Below are 27,282 nucleotides of genomic sequence, written 5' to 3'. Positions count from 1 at the left end.
GTAACCACAGGGGCTCTGCCACTGAACTACCCAATTTATGGTCTCTTAAAAGGCTTTTTATTGATTGTGTCTAGAGACTATTCTAATGAAATCATTTTAAAAAAAAGCATAGTGACTTCTATCATGTACATTATTCACATTACTGATGTGTATGTATGTGGTTTATATTATTGTAAACCCCTTTTCCTAGGAAAGAACATTGTGACATGTCATACATATTGGGATGAAATAGTGTGTAAAAGATTGCTAGGATCTTGGAGATTAATTTGAGTATATACTAGAAATTTATAAACTATATTAACTTACATGGTATTTAATATTTTATTAAGTTTATAAATCATTTTATTACCTTAGAACTTAAAGCAAAAGACCAAAAAGCTTATAGATTATTTATATTAATCTTTTAAAAGGGAAATTTCTCTGAATGGATAGAAAGAAGAAACGCTATAACACCACGAAGGTTTAGATACAAGAAGTTAAGTGGTTGTGTCAGGCATGGTGGTGCACGCCTGTTATTCCAGCACTTGAAAGTCTGAGGCACAAGGATCTTTGCAAATTTGAGGCAAGGCTGGGCTACATAGTGAGTTCAGGCTAGTCTCAAAGCACAAAACAAAAAACCCCAAACAACAAAAAACAAACAAGAAGTGATTGAAAATTCTAGAAGCACTTTGCAAAGTCTTTCAAAGCCAAGACCAGGGTACCTTGAAAAGGTCAGCAATGTGAAGTGAGAGCAGGAATGATGAACTGAGTTGATGTGCTATTTCTGAAGGGCTACTTAGTATTTCCTGTTAAAGACTTGTGGAAGGACTGGACCATTTGGTTAGGTGATACTACTTATGTGAAGTCCTCCTGAAGAAATAACTTAATTAGAGATGAAGATAAAGATATCTATACTCAAATGACTTTATAAGGGTAGTAAGAAGTTAAATCAATTGAATATCATATAACCATTGAAATTATGTGTTTGAAGGATGTTTAATATGATGAAGATACAAATAATACCGTATTAAGGTTGAAAACATGCTAATCATAAAAGCTTTTCCTACTAACATTCTAATTTTCTGTTTATTACAAATATATACTTTATATTTGTATAAATACTGGAAAGAGTTAAGGTAAAATATTCTGATTGGTAAAATTATAGGTGATTTTATGTTCTAATAGTTGTTCCTGTTTCTGAAAGTTCTTCAGTGACAACATATTTAATTTGAAAAAATAAAGGATAAGAAACTACCACCTCATCAGTTGCAACACTTGCTACTCATGTTGTAAAAATGCCCTTAGGGCGGCTGGGGATTTAGCTCAGTGGCATAAGCACCTGCCTTGCAAGCAGGCAGTCGTGAGTTCGATCCCCGGTACCAATAAAAAGGAAAAAGACAAAAAAAAAAAAAAAAAAGAAAAGAAAAAAAATGCCCTTAGGTGTGTTTAAAAGAAAGGATTGTAGGGAAATAGATTATATAGATTCGAGTTAAGATAGTATATAGCGTTTTTCACAGGTATATTTGAACTTTTGTTTTTAATCTTTAAAATTAGACAGTTATTTACTCAATTTAGTATTTGTAAATTGAATCTTAATATGTAGGATCACTTTTGATGTTTTATATGTGTTAACTGTATGAGACTTTCTTTTGTCTTTCTGAACCAAGGTCTTGTTCTGCAGTTCAGGCTGACCTTGAACTAACTTTATAGCCTAAGCTGGTGTCAAATTCAGTCAGTCCTCCTGCTTCAGCCTCTCAGATTCTGGGAGTAGAAGCGTGTGTCACCACACCTGGCTTGTTTAAGAATTGTGAAGATTCTTACAAACGAAAATTTGTTGCTGCAAATCTAATATGTGACAAGTAGCTAGTTAGTATACAAGAGAATTCAGGGAAATTATTCTAGTGATACCTTTCTCCAAGGTAGCCCTCACTATAAAGGCAGGCAAATTACACTTCTGATTTTGGTTGACTTGTAAAATTTAGTGACGTACATTGCACAATTTATAGAGTTCTCAAGAGGACATCTGTGAATTGGTAGATAGGAGACAAACTACATTGGTAAAGATTTTCTAGTTTTCGACAAAGTTTAATGTGTTGCTTTATTTTAATATCATTCCTATCTTCACTATGCATAATATCCACTTGTTTTACCATTGCCTTAAATTTAACTCCCACTGGTCATTCTTTTTTAAAACATTTTGCCATTTTAAAAATTAAGTAATTAGTTAATTAGTTTATTTTTGGGTACCAGGGGTCAAACCCATGAGTTCATGCCTGCCAGGCAAACTCATGTACCACTAAGCTAAATCCCCAGCTCCCATTTATTATTATTATTATTTTTTGTGCATGCAAGGCAAGCACTCTGCCACTGATTGTTATTTAATCAGTCCTGATTGTTATTTAATGAATCTACTTAACTGTGTTCTAATGTAGGTCTCTCTTTTTTTTTTTTTTTTTTTAATAACTTCCTTTATAAAGGGCCAGGTAGTAAATACAGATTTTGTGAACCCTATATTATGGTCTGATGTTCTAGTAACTTTCTTGTTGCTTGGGCAAAATTTCCACAGGTTAAAGGAAGAAAGGTTTAATTATAGTTCAGTCTATAATTGGCTAGCTTCAAGACAGTAGGATGGCACAGGGGCGTCATAGAGGAGAAATGATTCATGGCAGGGCAAGCAGAAGGCGGCAGTGGAACAGCAGCAGCAAGCCTCACTTTCCTTTTTAATCTGTGTAGGTTGCAAGCCTTTTGGGTGGTACCACCCACACCCAGAACAAGGGCCTTTCCACCAAGAATTATGTTAAGCCAATCAGTGGATCTGGTTTTCACACCTTTAATTTGTATTCATATGCCCTTAATCCCAGTATCACATACCTCAATCCAGCCACCCCTGAAAAGCCCCACCTGTGAGTTCATGAAGCTTTGGGAGACATCTAGATATAAGCTGAAAGATCTGCGTTGTATTTTTTTGTTGTTGTTGTTAGTTTTCTTTGTAAAATATATTCTTACTCAAGGGTGGTACAAAAAACAATTGGGGAGTTACTTTGGTCTTTGGTCCATGCTCTTTTGAGTCTATTCAGTCCGTATCAGTCAGCAGAGTAAACCCAAGTCATTATTGGAATTGTTCTGTTGTGGTTTGACACCCAATTTAAGCATAGAAACAATGGTATGGGGAAGTGGATTCAAGTCTGAATGATTTGATGGTGTACTGACATTCATAGGTGTGTTCTTTAGTCAATGAAATATCCTGTGACATCATCATCTGACCTACTACAGGATTGGTGGTATATTCCTGAGGTTCAGAAACTGTATCAGTGAAAGAATTTTGACAATTTAAGTAGAATAGTAATAAAAATGAAAGTAGTATTTAGGAATTTGTACTGATTTCTTACATTTTGATTAGGACTGAACTGTATCTTTTTGGGGAGAGGGGTATCAGGAATTGACCTTGGGACCTCATGCTTGCCAGACAGGTGCTGTACTAAGCTATTACCTTAAAAACAGTCATTTTAGCATTCTTTCCTTGAAAATAGATTGAATGACAGCTCCTAAGATTAGAGAAAATACGTATTTTTTTGCTTGATCTTGAATTTGGTTATGAATTTATCTTTTAAAAAAGAGATGATCTTTAAAAGCAGTCTAGAAATTTGAGTATGTTCTTACAGTGTGAAATATTTATAAGTAAAAGGAAAGAGCATTGTGAATTCTCTTTCTTTTGGTACCAGAGATTGAATTTATGACTTCATGCTTGCCAGGCACGCGCTTATTCTGCTGAGCTAAACCCCTAGCCCATGAATTTTTTTAAGATCTGTTTTTACTTACTCTCTGTCACATGGTGATGTGAAATCAGTGATTCTACCTTCAGGTAAAATCTGTTAAATTCTAAGAGATACATTTTCCAATGAAGTTTACTTTGGCTGAGACTTGTGTCTATTAACGCCGGTACAGTGGCTTACCTGCTCAGGTTGTTGCGCCTAGCTTTGCAGTGCCCTCTCAGTCTGGCATGGCAGGTCTCATGTGGAGTGGACTTTTCCTCAGGGAGATAGGCACAGCTCTGTTGGTTAGCCCTTGGTGCTGTTGCTCTGCTTCATTAACCCCAGGGATTGCCTTGTTACTTTGGTTTGATTTTTGTTGTTCATGTAGACAAAAATCAATGGGAAAAAAGCTCACTACGTAGCTTTGACAGTGAAGTATTACTTAAGAAGTAGAACTGTTGCTGTTTGAAAGAGCCGTATTTCTCACTACCTAGAAGAATGGTTTTAAGTGTTTTGAAAATTTGGTTGGTTTTTCTATAGTTACCCAAAGCTTAGAACATATATTAAGCTTAAAGATTGATTTTGAAATGTGGAATGCAACAATGGAAAGATGCTTTTATTTTAATACCTGTTACTAAGGAATTTGTTTTAATTTGTTAATTTAGAAAAATTAAGTATTGTAGCTGAAACTTCTGGTAGAAAGTCTGTAATAGTTTCATTTTGAATATGATGAATCTTCTGTGGGAAAATCTGTATTTCTTAGTGGGTTTGATTTTTTTTTTTTTTTGTGCCTCTCAAGAGCTTTGTCACGAGGCACAACTAAATGATACAAGACGATTATTTTGTTGCTCTAAAACTGTGAGATTACATTATCTTGCCTGCTAACTAGTGATCAAGTGTTTGGAGATAGCAGTTTCTAAAATGGATATAGAAATTTTAATATATTGCCTAAGGCAGAATTTCACGAATTTGTTAGAGAATAATGTAAAATTACTGAAATGAGAATATGATACCCAGAAAAAATCAGAAAATTACAGAAATGGAAAATTTACTGAGCTTTCAAAGTGTTAGATTCTTCTAGGCTAGTCACTGATGATTTTAAGACAGACAAGACATATATTGTGTAATTTGAAACATTATATGAATGGATATTCAAAATTTTAATATAGTATTTTGTTTATAATAGCTGGTTTTCTAGTATACAAAAAATATACATTTTCATGAAAGGAATTCATGTTTTAAAAAATGTTTTTCCTCTTAAGGATTTGCAAGATATTCTTGATGTCATATACACAGATCTGAAAGCAATAATATTAAATGTAGCCTTCTCCACAAAGATATTAAACAATTTAAATTTTTCATTGAGGATTTTTAAACTTTCTAAGAAAAAGGAAGAAATATGTTCCTTATTTCCAGCATGATAACATTGCTAGTCCTACTTCATGTGATAAAAGACAAGTGTCTGACAGTCTGGTTTGTTGGTGCCTCTTTCACGTGTATGTTCTTTCATGTTTACATGCACCTACAGAAGTACGAGTGCCCCACTGTTGCCTAATAAAGGTACCCAAAATTCCTACACAAACTCTGCCTTCTTGTCTTCATGAACACGAGTTTATTCTGGTTGTTACTCATTAACACTATTGAAAGAGTCCTTTGCAAAACTTAGATATAAGGCAGAAAGCTAGTATGTAGTCTTTAGTGTTATAGAGTAAAACCAGTAGAAGTTACAGGTTTGGGTATGTTCATATTTGATTCTTGTTTTACTCTTAAAGTTTTTATGCTTTTGATGTAAAATATTGAATTTAGTTTTCTGTGTCTGATTTAGATTCAACCTAAAAGTGCAATTGCAGATTCTAGCAAGCTTCATGCTCACTGGAGTTTCTGGAGGTGCAAAGTATGCCCAAAACGGACAACTTTTTGGTCGTTTTAAGCTTACTGAGACACTTTCTGAAGATACTTTGGCTGGACGACTGGTGATGACCAAAGTCAATGCTGTTTATTTATTACCAGTTCCTAAAGAGAAGTTAGTACAGAGCCAGGGAACCAAAGAGAAGGTTTATGAAGCTACTATTGAAGAAAAAACAAAAGAGTATATATTTTTACGGATATCCAGGGAATGCTGTGAAGAACTTAATCTTCGGCCTGACTGTGATACACAGGTGTGTTTGAAAGTGGCACCGTAACCATTGGTGTCTGAAGTCCTATTATCAGCTAATATCCTCCTCTTAATTTGGTTTGTCTTCTGCTGTGTATAATCAAAAGTGTTAACAATTAACTTTGAAGTCTTATATTGATGGATCTGGAATTGGACTTTTGGTAACTCCCACAGAAAATTAATTTTTTAAAAAATTTAACATCTAGAAAGTTCCAGTTGTATACAAAGCTGAAGTTTTTTAGAGCTTAAATCATCAATGGAAAAACAGATGAGAAACTATTTAAAGCTGTATCCTGGGAACATGTCTCCTGTAATTGTATTTGCTCCTGTTCTCTGTATTTAAAGGTTTTACTTGAATTGTGTGTTCAGTCTGTCATATTTAACTGAAATCTGACCTCTTCTTTTAAACATAAAATCTGGTGAATATTATTCATTCTTAGTTAATTGATACAGTATAAAAGGGCTGGTTATTATTCAAGACATATTTCACAGATGGTCTGTTTTATCAAATGTGTTCTTGATAGGATTAATGGAATCAGCTAACCTTTATCTAGAGATTATTTTACAAGCCACTCAGTTTCTTAACATATAAAATGTGTTTAGTAACGGTCTATATACCATTAGTACTCTTAAAACAAGATAATCCATGATAAAGTGCTTATTGCTGTGCTTGGTCCTAAATAAACAAAGCAAATACTATGCATACTACTTACTGTTAGAATATGACTACACTTTAAAAGACTCTCTAAACTTGTTCCTGTTATATCCACAAAGTGTTCTAGTGAGCTGCCAGCATTGATGTTTGTTTGCTTTAATGCTTTTTTTCAAAAATTCTTTTTGTGTTTCAGGTTGAACTTCAGTTTCAATTAAATCGATTACCCCTCTGTGAAATGCATTATGCACTAGATAGGATCAAGGACAATGGTGTATTGTTTCCAGACATCAGTATGACTCCCACTATACCTTGGAGTCCCAACAGGTACAGAAAGGAGATATCTTACTAAAAGAAGTTTGTTAATGTTAAAAATTGAACATTCATCAAGGAACCTAGGGGTTTCCTGTGTTCCTCATGAGACATTTTAATAGTTAAGGAGAAAGATTAACTTAGAATGAAACATTTGAGGTTCATCATCTATTTTCTTTGCTTTTCCTCCCAGTTTAAATGAATCCTGCTGTTTCTTTTTAATATCATTAACTTGTTAGTATGTATGCAAAACAATTTAGGGATATTTCTGAGTAGAAATTTAATGGAAAACTATAGCCTTTCTAATGCAGTTGGAAGAGTTAATGATAATGGGATCTAGCAAAGTAGGGGAGAAGATATATAGAAACTGCTCTGAAATTAATGGTTATGAAATTATGGTATTCTGCCTAAATTTTTTTTGGTATGACTTTATGCAGTTAAACAAGATACATCTGTTTTTGTCTTCCAAATAAACAGCAGTGATAGCTGTAAGACAGAGTATTTGTTGCCATCCTCTTCACTTTTTTTTGATGGGGTCTCACTATGTATTTTGGGCGGGGCTTGAACTCACTGTACCCAGGCTGGCCTCAAACTCTCAGTCGTGCCTCTGCCTCCCCAGTGCCCTCTTTGTTGGACTTGTTCTAGTTGGCTCTTGTCTTCCTCAGCTCATGCCACTTTTTTTTTTTTTTTTTTTTAGTTTTACCTTTTAAGAAATCTGTATACAATGAAAACTTATTTAACACTTATATCAGTTAAGTTGTGGCAGGGTGGGCCTGTTCTGTACTGTTGGAGGCGCTGGCATTTTCAGTAACTGGTTTCTAAGTCTCCCTGGGTTTTGACAAGGGAAGAAAGAGCACAAAGAATTATGTGGGACATATGGGCCAGGCCTAGAGGTGGTAAATTCAGTTTGCCAAACATTTCATGTTTTCCAGTCCTAAGAAAAGTATTGTCTACCAGGTATGGTGATACATGTCTGTAATCCCAGCACTCAGGAGGCTGAGGCAGGCAGATTGCTGTGAGTTCGAGGCCAGCCTGGGCTACAAAGTGAGTTCAAGGTCAGCCTGAACTACAGAGCAAGACCCTGTCTCCAAAAAAAAGTATTTTCTTCCAGCTCACTACTCAAATCATGTCTATGTTTTTGCTTGCCTTTAATGCCTTATTTGTATCTTCTTTTTACTGTAAAAATTCTTGAGAGGGAATAGTTTGCTAGAGTGATTTAGGTTTTCTTCTTGCTCACTGTCCTGAAAATAATTAGGTATCTCCTAATTGTGAAAATCCAATTTGGTTTAACTTCTTCTGTATTCATCCCTTTCTTTCCATTCTTGTGGCCAAGACCTAGGCTATTTTTGTAGTGTTCTAGTTTATCTTTTCTCTTGCTGTTTGTGTCACTGTTGTCTGTTCCAACCTGTGTACATTTGTTTTTCAGAGTCGGTTTTCCAGAATAATCATGTCATTTCACTGCTCACAAATTTCTGAAGGCTTCTTGTTATGTCAGTGATGTGTGAGAGCAGAATATAAAGGTCCAGTGCATGATTTCATTGACTGTGTTGTCTAGCTTTTTTTTTTGAGATCCAGCTCACGACCTCGTGCTTGCCAGGCAGGTACTTATGCCACTGAGCTAAACCCTCAGACCTCTAGCAGTATTTTTTAAGAGTTCTCTACTCACTTTTTCCATGTTCCTATGAAGTTTCCTTGAAGTTTAATTTGCCTGATTCATATTTGGCCCCTTATCTCTTTGTTAATTCTTTTAAAATTTTTTAAAAAATTGTGGTAAAATCATATAACATAAAATTTATAATCTCTGCCATCTTAAGCATGTAGTTTAATCTCTAAACCTTTCATCTTGCAAAACTGAAACTATACCTATTAAAGAACTTTTGCCCTTTCTCTTTATCTCTAAGTAATTTCTTTTCTTTGAAATAATCTTTGCCTAGTATCATCCAGCTCAAATAGATGAATCCAATATTTCTATTTCGTTATTTCAGTAAACATCTTTTGATTGCCTGGCATATACTAGGCATGGTTTTGTGCTTTCAAGTATAATTTCTCTTCAATTAATTTTTTTCAGTGTTGTATACTTCTGCTTTTCTCACTAGACTCTGAGCTTTGTTAAGAGACTATGCCTTATTTTGCATACCAACAGTATCTTTCACATTGTTAATATTTGACACATTCAAGTAGATAATAAGTAAATTTAAAGATGAAAATTAATTTTTCAAATGTGAGCTATATTGGTAAACTTTTAAGCATGTTTCCTTGGTATGTTTACCTCTGATAATTATATATAGCGTTCAGGTATGTTTACCTCTGATAATTATGTATAGCATTCAGACACTGTAAAAGTAACAGAAAAATGCCAGTAGCAGAAAACATTCGACCAGAAAAAACTTCTTACTACTATAATATAAATAGTAAATTAGAAAATTCCTTGTATAGGGACATACTGATAAGCCATTAGTCATTTAAAATCTTTTCTGGGGTAATGTATAATTAGATAGGTAAATGAAGGTGAGAGATTACTGTTGAGCATATATAGTCTGTAAATTAATTATAACAATGTGTTATATCAGAGGAAGAGGAGACTTTGAATTAATTTGGTTCTGAGAATGAAATTATTTTAGTCAGAATAAACTTGGAGAGACTGTATTGTTTTAAATTGTGAAAATCAAAGATAAATCATAGCATATGTGTTATAAATCTTTCCCTTAATTAGTGGTGATACAATAAATAAATATAATTTGTTTTAATCATTGGCTTTCTTTACATATTCATTATTCATTGCCAGAAATTACAGAGATGGCTGACATTGATAAAGTTACTGATCTGCTGTGAAGCACTTATTTACGCTGAAACAGTTGATAAGCAGGATGGGTTGCATAAAAAGAGATATTGACATATTTCAGAATTACACCTGTAAGTTTGTCATTAATCTCTTAGATTTGTACTTATATATATAACCGTATATCTATCTCATTCTTAAAGTCCCCAGATTTGAAAGACTAGAGTGTGTTTTTTAAAAGTTTTGTTTTTTTAAAGTATACACTAGCTAAGTAATGGAATTCTCAGAGTATTATAGCAAGAGAAAGTAAAATTAAGTGTAGTTTTATCACTCAGTTATTTTTCCAAACAGCTTTAAGTGAATAGTTTATTTAAAGGTATGTATTATCTCATTGGGTCTTAAGTAATCATTTGTTTGTAAGTATCATCATCTCCATGGCAGGATGGGGCAGGTATCAGAGCCATAGAGGTCAGGCATGGATGCAGCTAAACCAAGTGGAGATGCAACACTAGAGGTGATTCATGGCTGGTGCAGGGGTGCAGTAGTGCCATCAGGTCTCCCTTCCCCCTGAAGATTTTCTTTTTTTTTTTGTTTTTTGTTTTATTTTGTTTATGTCTTTTTGAGACAGGGTTTTGCTATGCAGTTCAGGCTGGCCTGAACTCACTTTGTAGCCCGGGCTGGCCTGGAACTCATGGCAGTCCTTCTGCCTCATCCCCCTGAGTGCTGGGATTACAGATGTGTGCCACCATGCCCAGGTGATTTTCTTCTTGATGCTGTTGTCTCACAGTTTGTGTGATGGCTGCTGTAGATTTATTTACCACATCGTCTTTTCCAGCCAGTTGAAGGAAGAAGGCAATGGAGCAAGAAGAGCTTTCTTTTAGATAAAAAAAATAATGAGGTTTCATCTGCATATAAAAGGACTTCTGAGGGACTTGTTTCTAATTCCAGGAAAGGAGGCTGGGAAATGGAATGTTTCATAGCTAGCAAGGCCAAATGAAAGGCAGAGAATCATGCTGTGTTAACAGACCATTTCTCAGTGCCCCCTACATGTATCAAGTCTTGACTTAGAGATTACCTACCACCTTTTCTCACTTATAAAGATGGAACATTGCTAGGTACTAGCAAAACAATGAGTAAATTAACTGATTAATGCAAAGGAACTCTCTGAAAATGATTTAATAAGCAGCATTGAAAAAAGCTTACTACCACTACTCAGTGTTTTTATCTTTTTGTTTTAACTTAAAAAATTTTACAGTTCAGAAAAAAGTAATGGCATATTTATGTGGTCATAGTTTTAACATTTTATACTTTTAAATTTTGAAGGGGGAGGTTTAAGAGCATTAGTCAAGGCTAACATTGTAGGTTTGATTTTTCATTTTTGTTTTTTGTGTACTAGGTAAAAGTGTTGTGATGATTCTTTATGTATAATTAACTTCTGATTAAGCAGTATGTTACCTCATAGAATTTTCCTGTCTAAACTCTGTCTTCCTATTTCAGGATTATTTTATAGGCACTTTGCTTATTTTCTCAAAAAATCTTTCCACACTTTTCCTATTTTTTTTTTATTTAAGGAGAAAAAGGAAAAAAAAAATAGAAAAAGGGTACAAGTAATACAAAATTTAAAAAATAAACAGTAAGAAATCACTAGTTAATAGATTACATATTCTCATCTTAGAAATAGTTGTTCAACTTACAAAATTGAAGCATATAAAGTGGACTTTCAAACAGTGAGAATGCAAACAGTTTTGTTCATTGATCCAAAAAACAGTAATATGGTTATCTATCTTATACACTTAAACATATATGCAGTTATATCCTTTAGAGCACTTTCTTTTCTTTTCTTTTGTACAATGACAATTACACATTTTGGGTTTTATTACTCCCGCAGTTCTTATTACTGCTTTTGAAGAGAGTAAAAGCAAATGTGACATATCAGAACAGAGTCAAATCAAAAGGATGGACATAATAGATAATGTAAAAACAAAATATAAGGTGATCAACAGTGGTTACCATACTGCCTCTTGCTATTTTAAGAAGAATTGGCAGTTATAATAAAATTGAACCAAACAGTAAAGAATAAAACCAAAGCATTGGAGACATTACAGGATGTTAAAAGAAAATAATAGTCAACTGGAATGGGCGTCATAATAATTCTTATTGTCTTCACAGTTATGCCTATACTTTCAAACTTGGTACTGTTAAGCAAAGCAGAATAGAGGAAAATTAGTCAAAACCAGATGGTGAGGGCAATACAGGATATCAAATCAAGTTAATAGGAAATCAAAGTAGGTTACTATAATGTATCCTCCTATTTTTTATTTTTTTCATTTTATTACAAAAATAGAAAGAAGTAAATAATTTTAAAAAGGGGGGATTTAGATAAAAGAGGGCATAACAACAGAACAGTGCAGGTCAAATCATAACCATTTAAGCAAAATAGTGTTTCACCACAAGATATCCTGACATAAAAATAGTTACCATAGTGTCCTTTTCCTTAAAATCTTTGAGTATAACTTCATATACTGTAGCACCAAACATATCAAGACACTATAAAACCATTCAAGAGAATGACATTATTACAGGGTATTTAGAATCAATTAACAGAAAATGAACAATGGTTTCTATATAAACTCCTTGTCTATAAAAGTTTTTGCTTATATTATCATATATAATAAAATCCAGTAAGATACAACCTTTTAAGACCAATGGAGACAGAAGAATACACGTTTGATGGGACTTCAAAACAAGATGATACTAAATCAGCACTAGCTATTTTGATGTCTTGTTTTCTCCAAAATGGCTGTTCCTACCTCTCGATCTTCTCTGCCTCATTTTTGTTGAGCTCTTTTTCTGTTGTTTGTTGTCAGTTTATCATCTTCATTTTGTTTTCTGCTCCATTCATTGTGGCCGCTCTGCCACTGTTTCTGGAATCTTGGTATTTTCCTTTTTTAGACTATCCTGCAGTATTCTCTGTAGAGTTGAATTAGTGGTTGCAAATTCCCCTAGTTCCTCTTTATCCTGGAAGCAGCTTGTTTTTCCATCAATTTGTAGGGACAGTTGTGCAGGATATATCAATCTTGGCTGGAGGTTACTATCTTTCAAAGCTTGAATTATTTCCCCCCACGCTCTTCGTGATTTGATGGTTTGTGCCGAGAAGTCTGCTGTAATTCTGATGGGTATTCCCTTGTAAGTAATCTGTTTCTTGTCTCTGATGGCTTTTAATATTCTGTTCTTATATTGGGTTTCTGGAGTTTTGATTATTATATGCCTAGGTGTAGCTCTGTTTGGGTTGTAGGTGGCTGGAGTCCTGTATGCGTCATATATCTGAGTATCTTTACCATTTGCCAAATTAGGGAAATTTTCTTGGATTATTTCTATGAATAGCTTTTGTAGTCCATTTGTTTGTGTTCCCAATTCTTCTCTTATGTTCTTACTTCTTAAGTTATAGATCCTCTTATCATCTTCTAGTGTTTTATTATTGCTGTTTGTTTTTTTGTTATTTTTAAGAAGTTTTTCATTTCATGCTTCCATATTACAAATCTGCCCTCCAGTTCAGATAATCTGTCCTTAGTTTCTTTCAAGCTGTTATGCCAGTTTTCGATAGAGTTTTTAGTTTCCTGGTAATCTCTTTGAACCTGCTTTACGTATTCTATGTTTTCTCTATCTTCTCCATCAAACAATTCTCCCCTTTTTTTCTGTTCTTCCATTCTACCATCTGTTTTTTCTTGGGCGGTGCTTAGCATTTCTCTAACTATTCTGCTTATGTCTTGCTTCAGGTCATTAATAACTTCATTCTTGAACTCGTCTATTTGGCTCTGGAGATAGTGCTTTATGTCTATTGGTGCCGTGTCTGCTATTGCATGTTTTTCAGGATTGGGGGCCGAGGAGCCTTTCTTGTTGCTCCCTCTTCCCACATTCTTTGTTCTTTATATTTAAGCATGTATAGGAGGCCCAGCTTCCTTCCGTGTCGGCCACAGTCTGTTTGAATTGCGCTGGCTAGGTGTTCCCACCCACCACAGCGGCACCAGGGAGACACAGACCTGGGCAGTCTATGCTGGGCCCACCCCTCCAGGTCAACCTACCGAAGGCTTCACCGCTAGGGTGCACTTCCAGGCGCTGAGACCTGAGTTGGGCTAGCCTATTGGGTCTCAGCCAGCGGCGTCTTGCAGGCTAGGCACTCCCCACCAATCCCTCTTGAGAGGGGATATGTGACTGAAGTCACTGCAGCATCTCATTCCAGGAAGTCAGCCTGATCCAAGTATGTCCTCCGCTAAAGCCTCCTTCTCTATGGAAGGGTCCCAGTCCGCTCACTCACCGAGGGTTGATGCGGGGCACCCAGCCAGTCCTGCTCCCAACTTCTTTCAATGCTTCCCACTCTCTGAGCTTTCTTGCCTCTCTCCCCGCTGTGCCGACCTGCACGCAACAGCGGCTTCAGGTAATTCAAATCGCAGTTTCCAGTGGCGTGGGTCCGGCTTCCGTGCTGAGACCTTATCTGTGCCTGCTGTATCACCAGGATTGCGTTTGCAGATGATTTCTCTTAATTTAGTTTGTTCCTGGGTCAGCAAAGAATATCCCCCCTTGCTTGGGACTTCCTGCCCGGCAGCATTCCTAGATTTCAAATGCGGTTTCTCAGAGATCCTTCGAGACTGCTGCTATCTATCCGCCATGATTTCCGGACTCCCACTTTTCCTATTTTAGTTCATATCCCTATCATTTTTACCATAACTATCGTGATATTTAGTGTTTTAATGTAGGTGTGAGAAAGACCTGGCTTGATCTATTTTAGCATCTGCTGTCTGCTTAAATCTTCAAAATTTAGCCAACTCAGATTGGACACTACTCGGAGAGATCATGTTATAGTAGTTGTCTGTGATACCATGACAGGTGTCATAGATCCTGGAAAAATGGATATCTATTTATAATTTTTGCCTATAAAAATATTAGAAAATGTTTCTTATTGTTTGGCTTTCGATACTTCATAAATGTTTTCTAGTTTCTAAGTTAACATTTTGTAAAACTTCCGTAACTTTTAGTTAAGAGACTTAGAAGTTTTTCTTTTCCTCTTTGTTTTAAACCTTAAAGTAAGAGACCTTTCAGTTGACTAGAATTTGAAATTCAGTGAGTTTTCCTTTTGTATTTTGTTACACAAATAAATGAATATTTCATTATTATCAAAAAAAGTTTTCTGATATTTTTAGTGAGGGGTAGTGAATTTTTGAGACCAGGTCTGTTATGTAGTTCAGGTTGGCCTTGAACTCACAGCCCAGGCGAGCCTTGAACTCACAACAGTCTTGTCTTATCCTCTGAGTCCTGGGATTACAGTTGTGTGCCACCACACTGGGCTTTTTCTAATACTTATATGTAACAAAGAAATTATATTTTTAAAATATTGTCACTACAAAATTGGCAGTATCTAAACCAGAAGAATTTAATTTCTTTTTTCTTTTTATCGGTACCGGGGATCGAACTCACGTTTGCCTGCTTGCAAGGCAGGCGCTTATGCTGCTGAGCTAAATCCCCAGCCCCCAAGAATTTAACTTCTTTACATTAGTTGACAGAACTTTTTGTATTTGCACTAGGACAAGATGACTAAAGTTACTTTTTTTTTTTTTTTTTTGTCTTTTTCATTTTTATCGGTACTGGGGATCGAACTCATGACCGCCTGCTTACAAGGCAGGTACTTACGCCGCTGAGCTAAATCTCCAGCCCCAAAGTTACTTTTGATGTACATGGTAAAACACCCTACAGTGACTGTGTTAGGTAATTTCCTAAAAAACGTGAGTTTAGAATAGTATTAGTTGTTATAGATGCTGTGCTATTTCAGTTGGTTTAGTTATTCAGTAAAAATCAGGGTACTTGTGTATCATGTTCTATTCATTGGTAAGATATGTATGTTTAAAATAACTTACATTCTTAATTTTCCACAGACAGTGGGATGAACAGTTGGATCCTCGACTAAATGCAAAACAGAAAGAAGCTGTTCTGGCCATTACCACTCCACTTTCCATCCAGCTGCCACCTGTCCTTATCATTGGACCCTATGGGACGGGCAAAACATTTACACTAGCTCAAGCTGTCAAGCATATACTGCAGCAGCAGGAAACTAGGTGAGGGCATGGGATGTATGCCTGTATTTCACTTGTGGGGATGCAGCTACTGTTCTTACTTTAAATATCAATGAGGAGGGCCAGTAGGACAGTTTTCATTCAGCTCTTGAAATTAAAAACAAAGGAAAAATAAAAACAAACCTCTGGAGTTAGAAATGTAGCTCAGTGGGAGACCATTTGCCTAACATGTCCAGTGCTCTGCACTCATTCCCAAATACCAAAGAGGGAGAGAGAGGAAAAACATGAACTAAAATGTGAATCCTCTTAGAACAATTTTTAAAAATAGGAAATGTGGAAAATAATAGCCATTAAAACTTAAAAGTCTGCTAAGGAATTTGTTCCATGTTACAACCCAAATACCTGAGTTTAAAAGTACATTTTTTATATGTAGATTTAATTGGTAGGAACTTATTTTTAGCTTATAGGTAGGAACTTAATTTGAAGGAACTTATTTTTAGCTTATAGAGTAATATAATTTTCTAAGGCATTATTGAATAATGTGTTAGACAGTACTGAGTAGGTTGACATAAGTGTATACTGTTAAGATGGCCACTGCTTTTGTCTTTCTTTTTTTTTTGGAATTATATTGCTTGAATAGTTTTGTTTTATCATTCTTTTTATTTGCACCATTTATTTCAGCAGGATTCTCATTTGCACCCATTCTAATAGTGCTGCTGATCTCTACATAAAGGATTATTTACATCCATATGTAGAAGCAGGCAATCCCCAGGCAAGACCTCTCAGGTATTTTTAAAGGCTTATTATGTATCTGTGTCATACTTTGTTATTCTTAAGAAAAGGTGTCTGTAAAGATTTTAGTAACTTTGGGAATACTAAAACCTCTATCTGTGCATTGGCATTTAGAAGTTACATCTTTTAGAGAAATCATTTAATTAAGGAAAATGTAAAAAAAATGACCATTTCTTTAAAATTAAGAACGGAAAAAGACATCCTTTTTTAAGTTTTATATGTGAAATGTTGTTAACAATTTGAGTAGATCTTAATATGAATCTCTAAATGCTAGAATAATAAAAATATAAATACTAATGTAAGTTTAATGTAGTTAAAATTGTAACATATTTTGCATGGCATAGTAGTCACGCAATGACAGTTCTTTGTGGAAGTAAAATTTGACTGTGACCATGCATGTTAGAGAAATACAAAATGTTGAAGTTTTTCTATAACCAAGAGTAATTGATTGGCATTTATAATTTTTTTGTATTTAAGAGACAAGAATCAAAGGAAATTTTAGGTTGATACAGAAATGTCATCTGAGTATGTGTGGACTCGAGATGTATTTAAGTACAGTATTATTATTGGAAATAAAATCCTTTTCTTCAGAAAACAAGTTATTAAATGGTTATTTACTGTACCTTTTACTTTCATTGTTGTAAGAATTAATACTTAGTTTTGCCATTTTACGAACTAATGTGTCATGGCCTAGATTGTCAAGTTATTAATTACTGTCTACAAATTAATTTCTAATTACATGATTCACTAACTTTGTATTTGAGTCCAAGCATGTAAAAGTGAAATAGTGGTATTATTTAATAATTATAAAGTCATTTGAATGATTTTAGAATTGGATTTTTTTAAATAAGTGTGGCCTGTTATAGTTGTTTCTGCTAGATTTTGTTTTTATTTTAGAAGACAAATGAAGCAGAAATAATTCTTTAAGTACAATCGATCTGTATTTAATAAGAAAATCTCAAATGTAATTAAGTACTATAAGTAAAATTGTGGTATTGAAGGGTAAATTCACTAATAACTCGTTTACTTCAGATTATAATCTTACTAGTTCACTTCAGATTCAAATCTTTTATTTTTTGGCTAGCATTGGCTAAATTGAATAAATAGCACTTTTGCTGCGTTTTAGCTGTAGGGCGATACATTATTTGTTTTGCTTGTATAATGTGTAGAGAGCATTATGTCTGTGTGTTTGACAGTTTGGCTTGGAAGCAGTGGAATAAAGGCGCACCAAATGTTGGGTCCACTTAGCATAGGTAATTTGACTTTTAGGGGTTGTAGGTTATCGTGTATGAACATGAAAACCTTTCTTTTGTTAGGTTATGATTAGCTTTTTCCATATAAAATTCTTTTTTGGTACTGGGCATCGAACTCATGACCTCACACTTGCCAATCAGGTGCTTGTGCTGCTGAGCTAAACCCCTGACCCCTTTTTAGGTCTTTTTAAGACAGGGTCTCACTATGCAGTTCAGATTGGCCTTGAGCGCACTTTGTAGCCCAGACTGGCCTAAAATTGGAACGATTATCCTGCCTCCTTCTCCCAAGTGCTAGGATTATAGGTGTGTGCCACCATGCCAGCAAATTATTTAAGTTATAATGTAACATAGAGCATCTAAACATGTAGAATAAAAGTTGTGTACTAGTAGAGTATGTGTATGGTTGTAGAGGTCCAAATACAGAATATTATCCCCAAGCAGATGATCTCACCTCTGTATAAACCTCGAGTGGTTCAGTCAAAGGTGGTTAAGTATTCAAATTCTAATGTCATGTTATTTTATTTAGTTCGTGGAATAATACGAGAAAAAGCCTGTTTTCTCCAAATATTTTCCTTATGCAAACCTACATTTTTGCTGTAGCCTTTCTCTTTGGGAAAAATGTTAATTTACAAATATTTCCTAGGCGGATTATTGCTTTGAATTTTTAGGATTAATTAGCACCATCTATTATTACCTGATCTCAGATTATTTTGTACTTTTCCTTATGAACAACAAACAGAGGTTTGGGAGATGGAGTGGAGAAAATTAGGGTGACTTTGTGCTCTGGGGAAATCAGTTTTATCTGAATTGTTCCAGGATGTAGGAGAAGGAACACAAGAGGGCACCAAGTGTCTGTGTTTGACCATAAGTAAGAATGATTGTCTCTGGGGAGTAAGAGTGATGGAGCAGTGTGCTGTGTTAACAGTAACATACAGCCCACACCCAGCGTTGCAAAATGTGATGCTGTGAAAATAGTCAAAGAGTAAATACACTGGTAAATATTATTAGATATGTACTTAATGATATTTTTCTTTGCTCTGTGGTTCTGAGGATTGAATCCAGGGCATTTATACTAAGTTACACCCCTAGTTTGTTTTTATTTTTGTAATTTTTATATAGAGTCTTGCTAAGCTAGGCATGTGCCACCATGCGTAGCTTAAAATTTGTAAAATTCCTGTAACTTGCCAATATTTGAACTGAACTAAAAAAAATTTTGGGATGGAGGTTTTAGAAATCAGTTTAGGTGACATGTAGTTTTTATTTCTACATCATTTAGTGATAGAAAATTTTAAAATGGAATATATTCTATACACAGTTTCTTTCTGTGTATGGCTCTTAAGATCAGCATCTGCTGGGACTCCCAAGGCTTCCTGAGCAACAAAGTGCCGCATAGGGAAGAAGCAGGCCCAGGGCCCTTCATGGGCCCAGGGACTACTGGGAGATGCAGTCCTTCCCCACCACTCCACAGATCAGATGCTGCTGAGCGGGAGTCTCAGGGGCCCGGCCCCCCAGTCAGGCCTGCAGCCCAGCGTCATGGAGGAAGATATCCTCATAGATCTCATCCGAAACCCCCGCACCCAAGAAAGTTCCTTTTAACACACACACACACACACACACACACACACACACACACACACACGGGAAAATGTGCATTTGTTGTGTTGTGGGTACATTGAAGGTAGACTTCTTTAGGAATGAAGTCTGTTTCTTAGTTTGTGTTTTTTAAATTTTATTTTAATTCAGAACATGAATAAGATTCCACTGAACTGAAGTTTCATATTACCAGACTCTCTATTTTAAGAACCATAAATCACATGGGATGTATGTATTAGTTTGTTTCTAGAAATTATATAGTTATTTAATTGGTATCATACATATGTATACATTTGCACATGTGCAGGCGCACCCCCACACATTCTTTTTCCTTCTGTCATGCTGGGGATCAAAACCAAAGTTTCACGTTTGCTAGGAAAGTGCTCAGTCACTGAGCCACAGCCCCATATTTTATATTGTGGGCTTAAAAGTGCTATTTGTTACTATCAATTCATTGATTTTTTTTTTTAGAAGAATGTTAGATATGTTTTAAATGATTTTATTGATTGTCTAAATATTTTAAAAAATGAAAGTATAAAGAATTTTAAGTTTTTAAGAAGTGAACACTAGATAATTATTCATATAATAATGTAGGCCAAATAATCAGGCTTTGTATTCCTATTGGCTTCAGTTTGATACAGCTTTCCAAATAACTATGTGAAAATGGATTTAGAACTTAATTTTCTTTGAAGGTGAGGCAATTTTGTAGAGTTCGTTGATGAATAATTTGAAAATCCACCTTTTTCTTTTGTATAATGAAATATTCAGGAAAATATACAAAACCACAAAGGAGAAAATAAAAATTATAATCTCATCAGTCAGAAGTACACAGTACTCACATTTTGGAGTTTATGTTTTAGTTATTTGCATACTTAAATATGTATACTATAGCTAATATAAGTGGTCGTAGCAGATAGTTTGTAAAATGAGGTATTATTTGTAATCATTCTGCTTTGCTGATCTGATTAAACATTTTATTAAAACCGAAAGCATGTATTGAAAAGATTTTCTATCTGTTGGAAATGATATAGGTTACCTTGATTAGTAATGTTTTAAAAATACATTACTTTTAGGGGCTGGAGATTTAGCTCAGTGGCATACGCGCCTTCCTTACAAGGGTGTAGTTGTGAGTTCGATCTCTGGTACCGGTAAAAAAAATAAATAAATAAAAAATAAAATTACTTTTTTCAACTACAATTTATATTGAGACCTTTATTAAATACATTTTTTGCTTTGTTTAAAAAAAGAGAAAACTAACATTTTAAGGTTTCAGAGAAGATTGTGACAGGTTTTAGAAAGTGAGATTAGTTTGTGTGTATAGTACATTTCACCTCCCTCTCACTTCTTGAGGAAGCGGGTGCCAAGCAGTCAGTTGGGTGCTGTGGAGCTCAGGGGTGAAGTTTTGGCTGGAAGGAGTGATGTGTGGGCCTCCTGGGTGGCGATGGAAGCCACCATGGACGTGGATGAGTGTGACTGGGGAGAGGAGAGACCTGAGTGAAGACTAGAGAGCTAGCAGGGAAGCAGAAAATGGTTGGGGGTCAAGGGAAGAGTGTTTTAAGCGGGGAGCTACCATAGAACTGGACGCTGCTTGGAGATCTACTAACTTAATGGGTCTGGAAATATTCCTGTGATTTTAGTGATGTGGAAGTTGGTTTTGTCCCTTCCTTGGAAGGGGCCAGCCATGCTACTTAAAGGGCAGGTGGGAGTTACTAAATGGAGAAGGCAGTGGGGATACTACTTTTAAGAAGTGTGACTCTTGAAGGAATGGAGAGAGATTGGCCTAGTGGTTGGAAAAGTTGAGAAGTTACATAAAAGTAGAAGAAACCATAGAATTTTAATTAAAAAATATATATGTGAGAGGTTAAATTCAAATATTGGCAATTTCTTTTCTCACAATGACCCCAAAATTGGCTGGCCTTTGCTTTATATTTGTATTTACATTTATGAGAAAATCATGCATGTGGTATTTTGTTTTATTTATTTATTTTGATGTGTTCTATCAACCTTTATTTGTTTTCAAATTCATTTTATTTCAAGGAGAAAAAGAAAAAAACATTTAAAAACTAAAACATATCAATCAGGAGGCAACCATGGTACATACATTGCATATTGTCATCCCCACTGGACCCAGCTCACAAGACATCTGCATTCAGTGGTCTGAACAATGTTGGCACAAATCTCAGAGAAGTTAGTAGTATAAATATATGTATGTATATAAACACACACACACACACACATATATATACACACACACACACACACACATACTTGTCTTCTTTCAGCTTCTCACACTAAAGAGACAATATGATGTGTACACATGTGTATTTTTTTTTTTTTTTTGTCTTTTTCCTTTTTATTGGTACCGGGGATCGAACTTACGACTGCCTGCTTGCAAGGCAGGTGCTTATGCCGCTGAGCTAAATCCCCAGCCCTACGCATGTGTATCTTATTTACTTCACTAATGAATATGGTCTCAAGTTGCATCCATTTACCTCCAGTTTAAGAGTCTCTAGTTTAATCTTCTTTATGGCTGAGTAGTACTCCATTGTATAAAAATACCGTATCTTTTTATTCATTTCTCAGTTGATGAGCATTTCAGTTGTTTCCAAGATCTGACTATTACAAATTGTGCTGCTATAAACATGGGTGCATAATATATTGGTGTGGTATGATGTTCTCAGTTCTTTTGGGAAGATACCCAGAAGAGGAATAGCTGAGTTGAATCGGACCTCTAGTCCTAGCTTTTTAAAGAATCGCCACACTGATTTCCACAGTGGTTGCACCAGTCTGCATTCTCACCAGCAGTGAAGAAGGGTTCCTTTTTCCCCACAGTCCCTCCAGCATTTGTAATTGGTTCTTGACGCTAGCCATTCTTTCCAGAGTGAGCTGCACTCTCAATGTGTTTCAATTTGCATCTCTTGAATAACCAGTGATGTTGAACATTTTTTCACGTATTTATTTGCTGTTCGTATTTCTTCATCTGAGAAGTATGTATTCATCTCAGGTGCCTATTTTTAGATTGGGTCTTTTTTTTTTTTTTTATTATGTCTTTTTCATTTTTATCGGTACCGAGGATCGAAGTCACGACCCCCTGCTTGCAAGGCAGGTACTTATGCCGCTGAGCTAAATCCCCAGCCTCTAGATTGGGTCTTTAAATCTGAGAAGATTAATTTTTTTCGAGTTCTGTATATATTCTCGATAGTAATCCTTTGTCTGAGGTACAGCTGGCGGACATTTTCTCCCAGGTTGTGTGTTGTCTATTCACTCTGTTGGTGATTTGTCTTGCTGTGCAAAAGCTTTTCAGTAGGGTGAGATACCAGTTGTTGATTTTTTGTTAGTTCCTGCGCAATCCGGGTTTTGTTCATAAAGTCTTTGCTTACACCAGTGTCTTCAAGAGTTTTACCTACTCTATCTTCCCGCAGATTTAGTGTTTCTGTTTTAATGTTAAGATCTTTGATCCATTCTGATTTTAGCTTAGTGCATGTTGAAGGATATGGGTCCCGTTTTAATCTTCAGGATGTGTGCAGCCGGTTTTCCAGCACCATTTATTCAAGAGGTTATCCTCCTCTAGTGAATGCGTTTGGCACCTTTGTCAAAGATAAGGTGGCTTAGTGTGTCTGCAGTTGCATCTGCATCTTCTAATCTGTTCCATTGGTCTTCGGGGCTATTTTTCGGCCAGTATCACACTATTTTTTTTTTTTTTAATCACAGTAGCTTTATAGTGTAATTTCAAGTCAGGGCTTGTGATGCTCCCATGTCCTGTTTCTGTTGCCTAGGATTGCCTTTGCTATTCCAGGTCTCTTGAGGTTCCAGATGAATTTTAGGATTGTTTTTCTAATTCTGTGAGATATGCTATTGAAATTTTGATTGGGATTGCATTAAATCTGTATAACAATTTTGGAAGTATGGTCACTTTCACTACGTTGGTTTTTCCTACTCAAGAGCAAGGGGTACCTCTCCATTTTCTAGTATCCTCTTTAGTCTCCTTTTTCAGAGTATTATAGTTTTCAAGGTACAGATCTTTCACATCCGTTGTTAGATTGATTCCTAGGTATTTCTTTTTTTGGATGGAATTGTAAAAGGCATTGTTTCCCTGCTTTCTCTCTCAGTGATTTTGTTATTCATGTACAAGAAGGCTATTGATTTTCGGAGTGTTGACTTGTGACCAGCTATGTTACTGAATCTGCTTATTAACTCTAATAGTCTCTTGGTGGAGGTTTTGGGGTCATCTAAGTGGAGTATCATGTCATCTACAAATAACGATAGTTTAGCTTCTTTGTTTCCTATCCTTATTCCTTTTATTTCTGTCTCTTGTCTGATTGCTCCAGGTAAGGTTTCCAGTACTATGTTGAATAAGAGTGGGGACAGTGGACATCCTTGTTTTGTTCCTGATTTTAGAGAGAAAGCTTTTTGAGTTTTTGTCCATTTAGTTTGATGTTGGCTTTTGGTTTGTCACAGATGGCTTTTATGAGCTTGAGATAAAGACCATCTATTCCAATGTTTTGTAGGATTTTTTTCATGAATGGGTGCTGGACTTGGTCAGAAGGTTTTTCTGCATCTATTGAGATGATCATATGATTTTTGTCCTGGGCTCTGTTAATATGGTATATTACATCTGTGCATTTACTTACGTTGAACCATTCCTGCATGTCTGAGATGAATCCCTCTTGATCATGGTACACAATCTTCTTCATGATATGCTGTAGTCTGTGTACCAATATCTTATAGAAGATTTCTGCATCAGTGTTCATTAGGGAATTGACCTGTTAATTTTCTTTTTTAGTTGGATCGTTCTCTGGTTCTTTTTTGCTGTTGGTATCAGGATAATACTTGCTTCCAGGAATGAATGTAGAAGTATTTCTTTCTATTTAGTTTTGTTAAACCGTTTGAGAAGTAGTGGTGTCAGATCTGTTCCAAATTTCTTTTGGAATTCAGCAGTGAATCCATCAGGGCCCAGGCTTTTCTTTGTTCATATCTTAAATTCTATTTATTGATACTGGATTATTTAAGACTTTTATATCTGCTTGATTTAACCTTTGATAATGCATATATATCTAGGAATCTGACCTTTCCTTCTGTATTGTCCATCTTATTAGAATACAAGTTTTCAAATAGAGTATAGGTGATTTTCTGGATTTCTGTAGGGGCTGTTGTGATTTCACCCATTTAACTCCTAATTGCATTTCTTTCCTTTTTTTTTTTTTTTTGCCTTTTTCGTTTTTTTTCCGTACCAGGAATCGAACTCACGACTGCCTGCTTGCAAGGCAGGTGCTTATGCCGCTGAGCTAAACCCCCAGCCCCTTTCTTTCCATTTTTATAAGGTTGGCTAAGGGTTTGTCAATTTTATTTAATCTTTTAAAGAACCAACTCTTTGATTGATTCTTTGTTTTGTTTTTTTAGTTTCCAGTGTGTTAATTTTTGCTTTGCTCTATGTAGTTTTCTCCCATGTATAAACTTTTGCTTTAGCCTGCTCTTGTTTTTCTATAAGTTAGAAGTTCAACATTAATTTGTTTATATGTGCTTCCTCTGTTTTCCTGATATGGGCATTTATTGATATAAATTTGCCTTTTAAGACTGCTTTCATTGTGTCCTACATGTTCTGGTATGTTATATTGTCATTAATGTTTAACTGTAAATACTAATTTTTTTCTTTAATTTCATCTGTGACCCATTGGTTGTTCAGTAGGGTGCTATTTAATTTCCATGTATTTGTGAAGTTCTTGTGGTTTTCTTGGGCATATTGTCCAATTTCATTGCACTGTGATCTGATAGTGTAAATGGGATAATTTCAATTCCTTTGCATTTACTTAAGCATGTTCTGAAGCCAGTATGTGGTCTGTTTTGGAGAATGTCCCATGTGCAGCTGAGAAGAACGTGTATTCTGATTTTGGGAGGTGGAACACTCTTTTGACATCTCCTAGGTCCATTTGTTCAAAAGTTTGTTTTATTTCTAATATTTCATTACTGATTTTTTGTTTAGTTGATCTGTTTGTGTGTGTGTGACAGTGGAGTATTGAGGTCGCCCAATGTATTAGGGCTTATTTGATTTTTCATGTCCATTAGTAACTTTTATATAGAAGTGGTATTTGTTGCATATATATTTAAGATTGTTATTTCTTTCTCTTGGATTGTTCTTTTATGAGGATATAGTGAGCTTTTTTGTCTCTCTCAAGCAGTCTTGTCTTGAAAGTCACTTTGTCTGCAAATAAAATAGCTACCACAGCTTTTTTTTCTGCATTCCTGTCTCATGTTCTCCATCCTTTGACTTTCAATCTGTGAATTTCTTTTTGAATGTGTTTCTTATAGATAGCATGTTGTTGGATCTTTCTGCTTGATCCATTCTGCCAATGTGTGTCTTTTAACTGGTTAATTGAAACCATTAATATTGATGGTTATAACTGAAAGTTACTCATCTTTGTCATATTGTTTTCCTGTTGTTGGCTCCCCCTCCCTCCCTTTTTTTCCCTTCCTCTGATTTTCTGTTGGGGTTCATGGAACTATAGTCCTTTTTATTTCTTTTTAGAATGTCCTTTAGAACATTTTAGAGTGCTGATTTTGGTATTCATAAATTTCCTCAGATGTTCTTTGTCACAGAAGTATTTTATTTCTCCATCAGTTTTGAAAGATAGTTTTGCAGAGTGCATCAATCTGTATTGAAAGTTGTTTTCCTTTAGAACTTGGCGTATTTCACTCCAAGCTTTCCTTGACTTGAGAATTTGTGCCGAGAAGTCAGCTGTGAATCTGATGGGTTTTCCTTATAGGTGATTTGTTTCTTTTCTCTGACAGCTTTTAGGATTCTATTCTTGTGCTGAATTTCTGAAATGTAACTGTGAAATGGCTGACTCTAGATTTTTTTGATCATTGCTATTTGGAGTTCAGTATGCTTCATTGTATATGTCTGTCAAATTCTTTTTCTCTACCAGAAAAGTTTTCTGTTATGATGTCTGTGAACATTTTTTTAAATGTCCTGCTTCTTCATTGACTCTAATCTTAAGTCATTTTTCTTTGTCTCTAGCACTGCTGGATTGGTTTCTCATGGTCCTTTACTAGTTTTGAGAAGTGTTTCTTTTCTGTTCAATAACTGCAAGGCTGTCTTCAATATCTGAAACCCTGTCCTCACAGTGGCCTAATCTGCCTTAAATACTTTCAGTGAAGTTTTTATTCTTCTGGATATCTGCTTGAATTTGCTTTATGGATTCTATTTCTTTCCTATGCTGAGCTTAGGCTCCTTAATCCATTTTAAATTTCTTAGGCTTGTGTAGTTTTTGTCTGTGCCTGTTCTAATGTTGCTAAGCATGGTATGTATTTTAGTAATCTCTACAATTATCTGACAAATTATTTCTAATTTCCTTTTTTTCCAGAACCTCATTCAATTGCTTTGTTGTTATCACTTCAGAGAGACCTGGGGGTGGGGCTTTTGGATTGTCTCACAGCATTTGCCTTTGGTGAAGTGGGTGTCTGAGGTTGCATTTTGCTTAAGTGTCTTCTAATTTTTCTTTCTCTGGTTTTTTAGTTTAATTCCTGGGGTGATGCTTGTAAGTTGCCTGTGGTTGGTTGCTTTATTGATAATATTTAGGAGTCTTATTATGATTAGTTTTCTGAGGTATCTTCCAGGTATAGCTGGTTTTTGGGTTTTGAGTCTGTTGGAAGATCTTACCTTTTCAGATTGTTGGAGATGAGAAGTTGTTGCTTGTTTGCCCTAATTCCTGTTTCTTTAGCACTGTGCCACCATGTTAGATAAGCTCAGTCATGGAACAACAGGACCAACAGCTATTTAGAACAATTATGTCAATTTTGGATATAGTGATATCAGTATTATCAAACACAGCCTAGAAAACAACGAACTGAGCTAACCCTTAATTTGCAACTTTTTACCATATGAACTAGATTTGTGATTATGTGACAGCATGTAAAACAAACCAGATAATTATATACAATATATAAGTCTGT

General features: G+C 35.3%; 1 protein-coding gene across 10 annotated transcripts in view; it reads left to right on the top strand.

Annotated features, from left to right (window-relative positions):
• Helz (helicase with zinc finger) overlaps positions 1-27,282 on the top strand; it is a 170,308-nt gene that overhangs the window by 60,688 nt on the left and 82,338 nt on the right. For 8 of the 10 annotated variants that reach the window (XM_063241957.1, XM_063241959.1, XM_063241956.1 and 5 more), the window contains 4 exons: positions 5,557-5,890; positions 6,735-6,865; positions 15,557-15,736; positions 16,376-16,480. In XM_063241957.1, the coding sequence (XP_063098027.1) occupies positions 5,557-5,890; positions 6,735-6,865; positions 15,557-15,736; positions 16,376-16,480 (750 nt within the window). The remainder of the gene's footprint in view (positions 1-5,556; positions 5,891-6,734; positions 6,866-15,556; positions 15,737-16,375; positions 16,481-27,282) is intronic. The other 2 variants (XM_063241963.1, XM_063241960.1) reach the window with 1 other exon arrangement.

This window comes from Cavia porcellus, unplaced genomic scaffold, assembly GCF_034190915.1.
Source record: "Cavia porcellus strain 051 isolate PalLab524CR breed Dunkin Hartley unplaced genomic scaffold, mCavPor4.1 scaffold_32, whole genome shotgun sequence".
Lineage (NCBI taxonomy): Eukaryota > Metazoa > Chordata > Mammalia > Rodentia > Caviidae > Cavia > Cavia porcellus.
Note: the sequence above shows the minus strand (reverse complement) of the source record. Positions and strands in the feature narration are given on the sequence as shown.